General features: G+C 34.5%; 1 protein-coding gene across 1 annotated transcript in view; it reads right to left on the reverse strand.

Annotated features, from left to right (window-relative positions):
- Positions 1-15,801, reverse strand: part of MAP4K5 (mitogen-activated protein kinase kinase kinase kinase 5) — a 109,907-nt gene that overhangs the window by 27,769 nt on the left and 66,337 nt on the right. The window contains exons 9-14 of the mRNA XM_039217336.1: positions 15,513-15,644; positions 14,254-14,316; positions 12,143-12,224; positions 10,984-11,100; positions 5,821-5,899; positions 202-260 (exon numbers count right to left, since the gene is read on the reverse strand). Coding sequence (XP_039073267.1) covers positions 202-260; positions 5,821-5,899; positions 10,984-11,100; positions 12,143-12,224; positions 14,254-14,316; positions 15,513-15,644 — 532 coding nt within the window. The remainder of the gene's footprint in view (positions 1-201; positions 261-5,820; positions 5,900-10,983; positions 11,101-12,142; positions 12,225-14,253; positions 14,317-15,512; positions 15,645-15,801) is intronic.

Here is a 15,801-nt window from a genome sequence, read left to right on the forward strand (position 1 = left end):
TGGTTAAAATGGTATATTACACATTGCACCCTAGTCAAAATATGCCCAATGATAAGCTTTTTCAAACTTGAATGTGTGACATACAGTATCAAAATTAATGCTTGAAAGAATATATAACTTTGTTCCTTAGTCAAAGTTTACCTAACTATAAGTTTTCTCAAATTTTAATGCGTAAAGTAGTTCTGAAGTAGTAATTCCTACCATTTCATCCCGTGCTTCTGTTTCTTTTCTCAGAGGAGGTTCAAACTGTAATTTGTCAACTGCAAAATATGTAACAGATCTGTCTTAAAGGGTTAATTTCAGAAATGTAACAAGAAGCATATGCATTGGGTAGAGGGGAAGGGTGAAAGGAGAAGAAAGAAGACAAAATTTTTTCATTTTTTCTGCAAGAGTACCTTTTTTATATTTACCAAAATAAGGTAACAATTTGGTATCTTACTACAAATCTACTTAGTAAATTCTTTGTGTATGAGATTTTAAAAAATTAAAATAGGTTACTAAGAAAACTAAAGGTGACTGAAGGATTGTCTCTGTTTAGGCTGCAGATTCTGTTCTAAGGATACAACTTTATGGCAGGGATGAACCTCCCCAAACTACCTATAATTATCTAAAAAGAACAAACATTATTTAAATTAAATGTTACAATGGAATTCAGAAATTTAGTGTTATATTTTGCTTGATGTATATTCTATTTGGCCTATTCTTTTACATGAAATATTCTAAAACAGAGAAAAGGACAGCTTATTATCTACTCATAAAGTACAAAGAATTTTAAAATTGCAAAAATCTAATGTGACTAAAAGATCAAAAGATCAAAAGAAAAAAATCATATTGCATCATAGAGATGTAAGATCCCCAAATACAATCTTGGCAAACAAAATATATTAAAACATCATTTTTTTTTTAACTTTTACCTTTTTTTTTTTTAAGTGGAATCTTAATTTTTTCAAATGTTTTATTTTTGAGAGAGAGAGAGAGAGAGACAGCATGAGCAGGGAAGGGTCAGAGAGAGAGGGAGATACAGAATCCGAAATAGGCTCCAGGCTCTGAGCTGTCAGCGCAGAGCCCAACGTGAGGCTCGAACCCACGAACTGTGAGATCATGACCTGAGCCGAAGTTGTAGGCTTAACCGACTAAGCCACACAGGCGCCCCTAAAAAACAATTTTAAAAAAGGATCCAGTTGTCCTTATTCCTAAGACAAGATTTGTAAAGTAATATAAAGTACTTACATAATTCATTAAATAAAAACACTGTCATAAAAATTTTCAAAAAAAAGATTGAAGACATTTCATAAAACACAGTATCTACTTTTAAAAAAAAAAACCTAAAATAAAAAGCTCTCTATTAACATAATTAAAAAACAGCTTAACTCAAAACCACTACTCTAAATCACTACTTCAACTCATCTGAGACAGAGATGAGCTAAAGTTTTTTTGTCACAACCAGAAATACTGGCAAGTAGGTCTAGAGATAAATCACAAGAGTGTAAGTATGGAAAAGAAAGAGAAAATACCACTTAATAAGAATTATATAGCAAACAAATGTCAAGACTTAAGAAAAGAAATTCCTAGAGAGAATGAGTTTCATAAATATTGAAGATGTTTTAACATATAAGACAAGTACTATTCTAAAACTACTGTAGCCACAACTATGGCACAGAACACTCTATCATTGTTTTATGTGGTAGATGGGACCTGAAGTTGTTTTGTTTTAGAGACAATACCGGCAGCACCTTTGGGTGCATCTTTGGCCTATGAAAATACAAGGATGGGGAGGTCTTCTATTACACATACTCATTTATCTCTGTAAGATGATGTAGGCTCTAGCCATAATGAGGTGACAGGAACTGTGTTTCTCCTTCTGCTTTAAACAACTGCATACATGTAACACTAGTGTGTGTGTGTACAAACTATGTGAAACAATGAATTCTAAGGCGGTAGGTAACAAATACACAGCGTTGCAGTCCTTGAGAGAAGGGAAACACATGGTGGTAAGATCCACATTCACTCTGGCTTTTTGTCTGGAGGCACTTTTCAAACTAGGGCATAACAAAGTGGAATCCAAAGAGAAAGCAACGGCCTCACTGGGTGTAGGAGACAAAGACTGAAGATTGAGGCTACTTAGGTAGTGGGAATTTGAAGGGCAGAGTGCCAGAAATAAGAAAGCTGCGTAAAGGTGGAGCTCCCGAAATATGCCAAGAGATCTCTAAGTTTCTGGCTGAATACTAAATTGGCCAAGAGCAAACACGAGTATGTCACAAATAGCTAGCAGAGGAGTGCTCAGCTAAATGCAGATTCTGGTGATCATACCGTACCAGGAAAGATAGCTGAATTTCTAACCAGAGGAAAGAGCCTGCTGAATACTCTGATAAAACCTGACACAAGCCTTGAAAGGATCAAGCTGACGTACCACTTACTTAACTCTTTAAACACCTTATGGAATAAAGAGGACAAAATTCAGACATTCAATGTTGCACCACAATGTTCAAGATACAATAAAAAAATGACCGTTGACAAGAAGAACAGAAAGCATGACTACTTGGAAAACAGATACAGAGCTTCAAACAAAGGGGTTCCAGGTACAACATTCCAAGTTTGCAAGGAAACAGGCCTCTGGGTCAATTTTCACAGTATTAGACTTGATATTTACCGTTTCATACATAGCCCTTTTTCGTACTGTCACATTTCACTTGAACTTTACTCTTTTCAAAACCCTCTAACTCTTCTTGAGGCAACTGGGTGGCTCAGTTGGTTGAACATCTGACTCTTGATTTTGGCTCATGTCATGATCTCACTGTTTGTGAGACTGAGCCCCATACTGGGCTCTGCACTGACAGTACAGGCTAGCAATTCTCTCTCCCTCTCTGCCACTCCCCCAGCTCATGCTTGCTGCGCTCCCTATCGAAATAAATAAGGCCTAAGAAGGGGCACCTGGGTGGCTCAGGCGGTTAAGCACCGACTTCGGCTCAGGTCATGATCCCATGGTTCGTGGGTTTGAGCCCCGCGTCACGCTCTGTGCTGACAGCTCAGAGCCTGGAGCCTGCTTCGGATTCTGTGTCTCCCTCTCTCTCTGCTCCTCCCCCACTCATGCTCTGTCTCTCTCTAGCTCAAAATTAATAAACGTTAAAAAATTTTTTAAAAGAAGAAAAAAAATAAAGCCTAAGAAAAACCCTCTTACTCTTCTTTTCCTTTGTTTCTTTAGACGTTCCATAGTTCCTCTGATGTATGTTTTCCTTCACTGCAAGGAGTCAAGAAATCTGACTTTGCTGGACTACACATTTATACTTGGTGTTTTCAGACCATGCCAGGCTCATAATAATTACTATGTCTACTAAAAATACACAGTAAGAATGCTTATACTAGTCATAATAGCCCAAAACTGGAAACAAATCAAACACCCATCAACCAAAGAATGGATAAACTGTGTTATGATCATACAATGAAATATGACATTACTGTGAAAACAATGAACAACTGCCATACATGACATGAATGACTCCCACAGACATAATGTTGAGCAAAAGAAACGAAGCAAAAAGGGTGCATTTTGCATATCCTATTTATCTGAAGATCCAGATCAGGTAAAAATCAATCTATGGTGATAAAATCAAAACAGAGATCAGCCTGGGCAGTAGAAAGGCCAGGAGGAAACAAAGATAGAAGGGTATTGATTGTAATGGAGGATGCAGAAAGGGACCTTCAGAGATTCTGATGATGTTCTATATTTTGATCCCCAGATCAAAAATCAGTTTCATGAGTGTATACATATTTAAAAATTTATCATGCAGTACACCTAAGCATTTTACCGTAAGTTACCAGCTCAAACTTTAAACATGAAACAAAAAACTAAGAATAGAGCTAACTAGGTGTATATAAAATCTATTAAACAAATAAAAACAAAGCTATAAAATACTCTTGATGGACAGAAAAGAAGACCTGAGAAAATTTACAGATAAATCACTAATAAAATGACCTTCAACTTTATCAAATTTTTTTTCTGGTACTGGAAGCACAGAGCTTACTCCATGAAGACATTAATACTCTGGGCATTCATATAAGAACTAAGTCTTGAACTTACGTCTGAAAAAACCTATTTTCAGTTAAGACAGACTATCCTAAAGGTGTTGACTCTCCCAAAGTTAACACATAAGCTTTTATGAGATCTCAGCAAAAACACTGAGAATTTTTTTTTAACTAGATAAGCTGATTCTTAAGTTTATGTGGGGAAAATACAATACCTAAATATCATGACAAAGAACAGGAACAAGGTATTTATGTGGGAGATGTGGGGGGTATAGGAGGAGGATTAGTCTTAATGATTTTATAAAGACATTTATAATCAAATTATGTTATTGGCACATGACTAGACATAATAACACAACAACAGAATTTCTGTTGAATCCAAAAAAATATATGGGCATTTAGTATATCATAAAGGTGGTATGTCAAATCCATTAGTAAAAATATTAAGTTTTAATAATTAGCATTTAGACAAATGGGTGGTCATGTAAAATGAAACTGAACCCATACTTTATACATCTTACCAAATAAATTAATACTATATATCAAAGATTTAAATATTAAAAAAGTGAAACTATAAAAATACAAGAAAAGTAATGGAATTCCTTTATAACCTTAAAATCAGGAAGGCCTTGCTAAATATGACACAAACCCCTAAAGCTATAGAAGAAAATACAGATACATTAGATTATATTAATTAAATATTTATACAACTGCATAAAATAAAGAAGATGGCTTTATAATGAAAGAGCAACTTTGCTACTTTTCTGTATGGTATTTCAAGTCCAGAGAGTTCACTTGGGATTATATAAGAAGATAGCATAAGAAGTATCAGCAATCTGGGATTAACACAGAGATATGATCTCGGATTACTGGTTTAACTAAGAAAAGACCTGATTGAATCAACTGATATGGGAAGGACATTCTAACTCTCCATTGACCTAGATTTCCAAAGCTATCTCCAGAAAGCTAGAAATATTTGGGTTCAAGAGAACTCAGACTTCACCAAAATGCCATCTACATTAATTCTAATTAGTCTAAATATTTAATAAATTATCTTCCTTTATTAAAGTTTATGTATCTTAATTTACTGTAAACTTCTTTAAATCTCTTTTGAAACCAAAGTATACATTTAAGTCATACTTATACCTAAAACTTCTTTGCAAATCTGTTCTTCTAAATTAATGTGGCTAAAATGACAAATATCATTGATACCAAATATCTGTCAATTAGTTTACTGAATAACAATCAGTTTCCCCCTTTAAGTAGACATTTTAGAAAAGATTATCTCTCCTCGTAACCTGACTAAAAAAACTGAAACCAACCCAAAGGTCCAACAACAGGAATCTATTCAACGACAATATAAAAACTCAATGTAAAAGGATGGCTAGGCTAGTGTATGGGAAATGCTTCTGTGTTAAGTAAGAATTTATGCATCGCAGAAATTCAGCCACATAAAAACATACATGGAAAAACATGAAGGCAATTTAGCAAAAAAATTATCTGTTGGTGCTGGGTGATGAGAATATGGGCAATGTTAATTTTCTATTTTTTTTCCTCTTACAAATTTCCTACAATGAACATATAATACCTTTATAATATTAAGTAAAAACCATTTAATTAAAGAATAAGAGAATTCCATTATAAGACAGAGAAACAACCTCTATTTTAGAGGTATTCTGATATGTTAAAGCACATAGCCTCAGTTAGTCTGAAATTTTATTATTCCAATAAGACCCACGAAAACACCCAGCTCAACCCTCCAAGACCACCAATGGAAAATGGATAACAAACACATACAATTTATTTCTGAAGCTGTCCGTTCAGCTCTGGCATTCCTGTTTGTAGATCTAATGGTATGACGAATGATTGCATGGGGCTGTGAATATAAGCATAATATAGAAACTTTAAAAAATTTCAATGATAAAAGGTCAAAGTTTTTAACTAAATGATCATTTACTGACAAACATGACTATCTAGTAATAAATTATAAGATAAACATAAACAATACAATGAACACTAACACATTTTAGGTTATTCACTTATTCCATGTTTATATGATATGAAATATTGAAAAGATGCAAAGAAAGTCAGACAGAAATCTTATCTTCAAAGAGTTTATAGTCTAGGAAGTTAAGACACACAAATACTTTTAAGATTAGAAAATGGTCAATGCCATTCATTAAGATGATTACTACTAATGCCCAGATGAAAAAGAAATGACTTCCACCTGAAGGGGTATAGCAGTTCTTCATGACAGAGCTGTCATCTGCTCTGGGCTTCAAGGACAGTAGGCATTGGATGTGCAGCGGTGTGGGAAGCATTCTAGACAGCAGAGAGCATATGAACAAAGTGATGCAAGAAGAAAAGGAAATTGTAGCATTTAGGGGGATTGGAGTTGGTTATTATTTGGCTTCAATGAAGATTAAGGGAAGAGATGACAAAGCTGGACAGACTGGGGGGTGAGCAAGATCATGAGAGGCTCCGAATGCCAGGAGACGGCTCTCAATTTTATTTTCTCGTCAAAGAAATGTTTTGGAGATTTTACAACAAGGGTGTCAGTCAGACTTAATTGGATAAGTGTGTGAGAGGATATGGAGGGGGAGAAACACTGGATGCAGGGAGACTGAGCAAGAATACTGTAGTAAATCAAGCCAGAAGCTTGCTACTTTATACCCTTTGGTATAAGCTCCTGATCCTTTGAAACTATGCCTTCAGCTCAACTGCCACCTACCAAATCTCTAATGACTCACTCTCAATCACTGTGATGGGCAGTAGCTCATGTTTTTTCCTCTACTTTAAGACCCACCATCATACAAAGGGACTTTAAAAGCCCATTGTTTGGGACTTAAGTTTTCTGACCTCATCTCTAAAGACTCTCTCAGACTTCAAGGCACTCTTGATTCATAAGATCACACCCTGGACCTTGCCATCAGCTCTGATACTTGAATTCATGCCCTCTTCCAAACTTCTCAGCCTTCAAGCTCACTCTCATTTACACCCATCATATTGCTTCAGGTTCACATTGGAATGCCAAGTCCACTGACCCATTACCTTCTTTCTCTCCGTCAGCATTTCTCTTCTCTTCACTTTTCTTCCTAACTAGTTTGTATCTGGTGGTCCACAATTTCAAGCAATTTCTTGCCAATATCCTAAATTCCCGTTGCCCCTCTGCCCCGTTTTAGCATGCCAAAAATGACACCTTGAACGAACTGAACTAACAACCTTTGTGTTTACATTGGGGATACAAATCACCACTGGAGGAAAGTTACCCAGCAGACCACACAGAAAATTAATATCATCTGAGGCTTCAACTTTGCCCCAAAAACACTTCAGTATAATCATTTAACCCAACCATTCTCCTCAATTACTATTTCACACCTTCTCTCCACACTCTTCAAACCTTTCCAGTTTCTGTCACACTTTCAAGAGATGATCTTGCCATTACTTCACAAAGAAAACTGGAATCACCAAATAGAAGATAACTTTGAACAATTTCAACTATCCTCTCTAATGCAAAAGAAGAACATTTCATTATCTAAGATCAAGTCTCCCATTACAATCTAGATCCCAGTCTCTCCTCCTTTCTCAGAGACTTTGCCTACTTATCCTGTTTCTCTTGAATCTTTCCTATCTCTATCTACTGGATCCTTTTCATAAGCATTTAATTCTGTTCAAACTTTCTTTCCCCACATAAACAATAACTAAATAAATCCCCACCAACTCATTTTTCTCCAGCTACTGCTCAGCCTACTTTGTCCATTCACAACTAAATTTCATTAATGTATTGTAATACTTCTCTTTCAAACCACTGTAATTTAGCTTCACCTCTATAATTTTAATATTATCCTTTTAAAAAAGTATTCAAGCACTACCACCTAAATCCAAAGACTTCTTTAACTTCTCTTCTAGGCAAAATTCTTGTTGAAAACTTCCCTCCTTCTTTTAATGGTCTTTATCAATCTTTGCCATTCCTCTTAGCCTACTGGCTTTCGGAGGATTTGGGGAGAAATCTTACGGTGCTGAGGCCCTCTTCTTTTCTCATTCTACATGCTTCCCTTGAGTGATCACATTTACTCCTTCAGGTATCAACTAGTTCTATACTCAGTGACTCCCAAATTTCCATCTATGGTCCAAACTTTTCTCCCCAAGCTACCACCACATATCTAATTTCTTAGGAGACTTCTCCATTTGGAAGTCTATACAACATCAAAATTACTACATATAAAACTTGAATTCATCTTTCTTCCCGAGTCTGATCTTACTCTAGTGTTCCTACCTTAATAAATGGGGTGGCACTTTTATATCCACCCAGCTGTTCAAATCAAAATCCAGAAGTGATCTCTTTTCACCTCCCACCCTCATGTCTTCATCCAATCCCCAACTCTCACAGTGAATTCTTTTACTGGTCTGCTTTTCTCCATCCTTGTTACATTCCTAGTCTAAAACAACACCCTCTCTATTCCGGATGACTTCAACAGCCCCTTAGCAGATTTTCAGAAATGGAACCACCATTCTGAGGTCATAGAGATCTTTTGAAAATGCCCATATAATTATATGTCATTCCCTTACCCTTTAATGGCTTCTACTGCCCTTAGATAAAGCCCAAAAATTTTAACATGGTTTGAGATGGCTAGTGTCTAGCTCTGTGACTTCATCTTCCACTATCCCGTTTCTTGTTTTCTGCTTGAACCAGACTAACTTTTCTTTAGTTCCTCGGGTATACAATCTTCTCTCTTATCACCAGGCTTACCAACATGCTATTATCCTCTCTGCTCAAAACAATTCTGCCTGCCCTCTTCCTCTAATTCCAATTTATCCTTCAGATTTTCAACTTACATACCACTTCCACAGTAGGTCCTTTCCTGCCCCTAAAGTATGCCTCCATAGCACACTATATGTTCCGTTCCATAACAGTTATCACACTTGTGGTATTTCTGAGGTCCTATGAGACCATACCATAAGTTCTTTCAAGGCAGGATTAGTGTCAGTCTCATATACCATCGTGTCCCCAACTACCTGGCACAAGGATTTCAAGAACTGAAAAGTACAGTGATATCACATTAAATAGAAACAGAGAACTCAGAAGGTAAAGTGGATCTGGTAAGCCCAGCAAAATATTGTGGGGAATAAAAAGGAGTCTTGTTATGTAAATAACTTTGTGAAAGACAAATTAGGGAATCAAGGAATACCAATTCTACATTTAAGCTACAACAATTTTAATAATTTTTAAACTATTTTGCATTTCAAGAACTGAAAAATACGCTAATATCATTAAACAGAAATAGAGAACTCAGAATGTAGAATGAATCTGGGAAGCCCAGCAAAATAATGTGGGGAATAAGAAAAGAATCTGGTCAGTTACATAACCAGTGAAAGACAAATTGGGGAATCAAGTAATATCAATTTTACATTGAAGCTACAATAATTTTAATAATTTTTAACTTTGAAGGGATTAAAATCTCATTATTACAAGTCTGCAAATGATGATTTTAAGTAAAAACAATCTATGAATAGTGAGTTTATTCAATATTTTCAGTTAAAGTTCATTTAACACTCAACAAAATATTCATTAGATACCTACTACAAGACAAGACTATGCTAACATGAGGTGATGATCAGTTTTTAAAGATTAGTTTTCAAAGATTATTTAATGACTATTTCTATTAAATACATACATAGAAATGGTGGCATATTAACAAAACAATAGGCTTTGGATTCAGTTTTCCTTGGATCCAAGTGCTGGTTCCACTACCTACTAGCCATATGATCTTGGGCAAATTACTTCTATTCTTTCTCCATTATTTCCTCATTTATAAAATGCAGACAGTAACAGAATCTGTTGTAAACTGCTTTGAGTAGATGAGTTAACATAAAAATTATCTAGCCTAAGAATTTGGTACACAATGACTCCCCAATGAGTATTAGTAGTTATGATACTTAAACAGTAATTCAAAACTTAAGAACATCAAGTAAAACATTTCCTTCAACAAATAACACAAAAAGTTGGTCCTATAGTCTTGCCAGAAGTGAAGATAGAGATATAAAAGGAAATAAAGGCATGAAGAGAAATGAGGACACAAACACATAAAAAAGAAATCCTAAAAGGAGAGGAGGAGACACTAGTGGAAAAGTTCAGCTGTGTTTTATACAAACATAGTAGGTACCTGCCAATGGGCAGGAAGTCCCTCATTCCTGATTTACAAGTTTTGATGTTTAATATAATATATTCAAAAAGATTTTACAATATTTTCAGAGAAGAAAAATATAGGAAGAGCTTTACATGTAATGATATATAATAGTCTTGAACAATTATTGGAAAGGATAAAATTTCTATGGGAATCTCAACTTTTTAAAAATTATTTACATTCTGTTAATAATCTGTATAATAGAGAAACTAAAAAATGGCCAATTAGATTTCAAGAGAGTCTGTTCCGTGACAAATAATATGTGCATGTGCTTTGGCTAAACTTTTGTGCTCTTGGTCCAAAGCAATGTTCCTAACACCTTTTATTTCCTTAGAAATAGATGTCCTTTCTCTTTAGAGAAAGATCAAGCTCCTACTACAGAATCTGAGGTCTAGGGAGAAGGGAAAGCACTCCCAGGTTTCTGGGAGGGGAAAATGATCTAATTGTATTCTTAGCTACCTCTCAGCTTTGGGCAAACCAACTATGAAAACAAAATGATAGGAATTGTTTTAAATAGATTAGTAATCCTAGTTCTTTTCAGAATAAATGTCAACCAGTTATGTATGTTATACCACAATCTTTTTTTTAAGTATTACCTGGTAATCATATGCAGGATAAGTTTAGTTTACATTGCATTAATTTACATTAATTTACATTAATTAATCTTTGTAGCTAAATCTGTTGTAACTAACTTAAAAAAGAGTAAATTAGAAAGCAAACTCTTAAGACCATATTAAACACTTATTTTCAAATATCAGACTGCAAATCCCTTTACCTCAAAGTCATCATCATCTCCTTCAGTGTAATGTGCATGGTTGTCTGGATTATTCACTTTGTCCAGCAGTTCAACTGCGAGGGCCCTAGAAAGACCTGGCTGCCCTACAAACGTATGCTAAGTCAAAACAAAACAAAACAAAACAAAACAAAACTTCATGAGTATGCTTTTACATCATGGTTTGAGGAAACATTATTTGTACTTTTTCATTCAGTAACTATCAAAGAGAAGCATATAGAAGCCTACTAATACAGAGAATGTATTAGTAAAAATATTAATCAGAGAAACCATAATTATATATTATGAAACTAGACCACCCTTGTGAAGTTTATGACATGAATCATTTTTCTTTTAATTTTAAGTAGGTTCCATGCCCAACATAGGGCCTGAACTTATGACCCTGAGATTGAGTCACATGCTCTAACTCTCTGAGCCAGCCAGGCACCCCAACATGAATCATTTTTCTAAGTTATCTATATTAGGTTATAAATTTACAACCCTGACTGTAACAACTGATATTCATTACTCATGTCACTATAGTAATATATATGCAAATGAATACCATGGTACAGTCCATATCATAATAAGAAAAAAGCATGGGTATTCCATATTTGCATACATTTAATTCAGTAACGTTATGTAAATATAAAGACATACAATTAAATTTTGACATTTAAATAAAGTTTCCTTAGATTGTTGTAATCATGCACTTTTTCTAAAAATATTTTACAAATACATATACAGAGCATTCTATAAATTCACATAAAAAACCAAAAAAGGCAATTAATTTTAGATGATAGCAACATTTTTAAGGGTTTTCTCTAAGGCAGGGGTTGGCAAACTAAAGCCCATAGGGAAAACCTGGGGCACTGCCTCTTTTTATAAATAAAACTTTCTGAGTATTAAAGCCACGCCTATTCAAGTGTACTGCCTATGGTAGCTTTTGTGCTTCAATGGCAAAACTGAGTAGTTGCAACAGAGACTGTATGACCCCAAAGCCCAAGACATTTACTATGTGGCTCTTCCCAGAAAGTTTGCTGACCCCTGCAGTAAGAGATCAGTAAATTTTTATATTAAAAATCTTAAATACTTTTGTTCAAGTGATATGCCTACTTACTGCATGACTACAGAAAACTCCCCTATAATTTCAATGACTTACAGTCAGAAGTCTTTCAGCAGTTGGTCTTTTTTTGGGGTTTTTGGTTAGTGCTATTTTGACAAAATTATGGAATGTTGATGACCTTCAAATAAAAAGAGACATGTACAAAAATATTTCACTAATATTAGTCTTTTGGTGTTACTAAATAAAACTACCTTATAAGCAGTTAGAAAGTTTGAAACACTGATTTTTCTCTTAGGCCTCTTAAGTCTACATAAGCCAAAAAACAAAACCTAAAGCACAGTATACTCCCTGAAAACAGGTGTCAGTTTCATCTATTAAGTGAAATGAAATTAGTTAAAAAAATAGTAATACAACCTCTAAAAAACACTAGAAATGAGTACTACTGTATTTATAATCTTGTATTTATTCTAGGTGCCACTTAGGAATCAAAATGGCTTTTTCTCACTGCTTAATTTATCTAATATATAAATGTTTTCCTATACCAGAAGAATGGCATGGAGGTAGAGTCAGTAATGTAAAAGATTATTTAAATCATTATAAGGTCATTGAATTTCTTAGGAACAGGGCATCCACACAGCAGCTCTCTTGTGGAGAAATCAAATCACTGCATTACATTTGGTGGCTTGTGGCAGAGACAACACAGAGTCAGAGTACCTGAGATTGGCAAATGTACTACAATGGCAATGACTGCTCTAGAATCTGAGAGTGAATTTAGCCATAACAGCTGGTAGTCATTCATTACTGGATGAATATCCAGCTGTTTCTGCCATAAAGCCCTCCAGTTCCAACTGCTTAGAAACTCAGGGTAACAAGAATTAGGAACAAACCCAAAGCAACACAAAAGAACGTAGCCACAGCAGGATATAAAATCCTTTATCACCAGTGTGATTTTCCTTTCACTTCTGGAATCATCTCCAGAATATTCTGGCTCCTAAGTAATACTTTACACAGACAGGACAATAAAACATCAAACAGTAGTTTAGAACCTGTTTTGGAGATAGATCTCTCAGAATATGAAACAAGATATGGACTATCTCCCTAGAAGAATATACATACATAATTTGGGGAACTCATGTACCTCCCACACCAGAAGATCTAGATGAAGATTGGAAACTTTTACTTGCACGGTTTCTTTTATTAAATGTATGGGAATACATTACTAGAAAAATAATTTTCAATTTCTATCACCCAACTGAAGATATCCTATTGGACTTTAAGAAGAGGCAAACTGCCTTACTTAAAGAAAGAACAGATTAGGATGAAAATAAGTGATAACATTTTGAATATTAGGTAAGGAAGGTAAAAAAAAATCAACAGCGATTAAGTGTCATGGTATCTGGGAAACGTTTTCGTATCACCTTCCATAAAAGTCAACATATAATTAAGTAATGGAACACAAGGCAAAAATATAGATCTCCAAAATTTTAATATATCCATTTCCAATTCTTTCCTTGCCATACTTCTTAACCAAGCTTCCAAAACACTAAGAAAATGATCAGAGATTTACCAGGGCAGTAGATTATAAAAATCTTTTGGACTGACATGGGCTTGTTCCTATTCCTTGTTACTCTAAGTTCCTAAGCAACTGCAACTGTCAAGAATATAACTCAGATCCTTGACACAGCTCTGCAAGTAAATCAGATATGTAACTGCAAGTAAACTACTTAAGGGATCTGGACTTCAGTTTCACCATTTTTTAAAAAATATAATTTATTGTCAAATTGGCTAACATACAGTGTGTACAGTGTACTCTTGGTTTTAGGGGTAGATTCCTGTGGTTCATCACTTACATACGACACCCAGTGCTCATCCCAACAAGTACCCTCCTTAATGCCCATCACCCATTTTTCCCTCTCTTCCCTCTCTTCAACCCTCAGTTTGTTCTCTGTATTTAAGAGTCTCCTATGGTTTGCCTCCCTCCGTTTGTAACTATTTTTTCCCCTTCCCTTTCTCCATGGTCTTCTGTTAAGTTTTTCAAGTTCCACGTATGAATGAAAACATATCATATCTGTTTTTCTCTGACTTATTTCACTTAGCATAATACTTTCCAGTTCCATCCACATTGCTGCAATTTAGTTTCATCATTTATAAGAGAACTGAACCTATCTCCTGTAAAGTTCTAGAAATCTATATATTCATTAACTTACCATTTTGTTTTGTCCTTTAGTTTTGGAGGCTGAAAATTACTTTTTGACATTAAGAAGAGGGCCCTGGAATAAAAATTTCAGTTAAAGGGCAATACTGGACTACTCTGATTACTTCTTCTAATAATCAGAATGAATATTCTGTAATCCACTTATAAATTACTACATATACAGGCACTGATGAATACTGGTATGGAACATAGAAATTAATTTAAAATTTTATTTATTTTTAAAGTTTTCTGATAATGTAGTTTTATGTACACATGTATGTATGTATGTAATCTCTACACCCAACATGGGGCTCAAATGCACAGCCCTGAGATTAAGAGTTCCATGCTCTACAAACTGAGCCAGCCAGGAGCCCCTGGAAATTAAATTTTTTATAGTTTAGATAGCCTATAGATACTTAATATTCAAACAAGCTCTTATTCATAAGGCAAAGCTACCAAATATCAGAAGAATTTTATCACTATACTGTTAGCATATATAACTAGCATTACATCTTAGGCATAAGTATATATAGTAATTAAATACACTCTATAACACAAAGATATATATTACTCTAACATTAGCATACAACCTGTAGTTGTATGCCTATAGAGTCTCTAAATGAATTCCTTATGTATATATACATATGTACTAATACATACTAATCCACTGTCTATCATGTTAGAACTTTCTGCACTCTGTTGATTTTTTTCAACTTTATACTGCTTATTTTAAAAGCTTAAATTTTAGCCTAATTCATCTTTTACTTCAAACTATAAAAACCCTTTCAAAGGCCTTCAAATATTTTTTGAGAGATAATATACCTGAAAATGTAAATAATAATTACACTAAGCATAGCTATCTCTTCATTATCCCTAGACAAAATAAACAAAATCAGAAAGAGAAAAAAAAAAATCTCACCTACATCCTATCATTTGCTTATAATTCCACTTAGAACAGAAAAAGAAACAATTGATGGAAGAATGTAAAGACTTAAAAAAAAAACTATAAATGATAACTACTGTATCTAGTATGATTATTAAGGGAGATTTGCTTTATGGAATAGCTTCAAATACAGATGATTCACTCCATGCTGTCTTAGGAAAACAATAAGAGAGAGTAGGTACTGGATGCAATTGATTACCCCTAAGTCCCTTACAATACCTTTACTATTTCAACATACTTGAAAATGAGCTGGGAATACCAAGTTATCAATACTTCATTCTTCCCAAAGACTTTATTAATAATCACATAATTGTAAATAGTGAGAACACCTCATTGGATGGAGATCAAACATAGGTGGCTGAAGTTCTCCAAGTTCAATTGCTGTTATCCCTACTGCCCAGATATCACAGAGTTGGTTGTAGCCGCCATTCTTTTCTACTGCTGCAACTTCTGGGGCCATCCTAGAAGGAATCAGTGAATATATTTTTATTTTTTAAAGTGATATGAAACCTGCTCTCTTCTGTTACATTCATTAAACTTCTAGAGGGAAAGAGGCTGAAAGAGATTTATTACGAAAGACTTAATAAAGACCACATATATAAAGATATACTCTTTTAA

Source organism: Hyaena hyaena, unplaced genomic scaffold (assembly GCF_003009895.1).
Source record: "Hyaena hyaena isolate Hyena2069 unplaced genomic scaffold, ASM300989v1 scaffold_683, whole genome shotgun sequence".
Taxonomy (NCBI): Eukaryota; Metazoa; Chordata; class Mammalia; order Carnivora; family Hyaenidae; genus Hyaena; species Hyaena hyaena.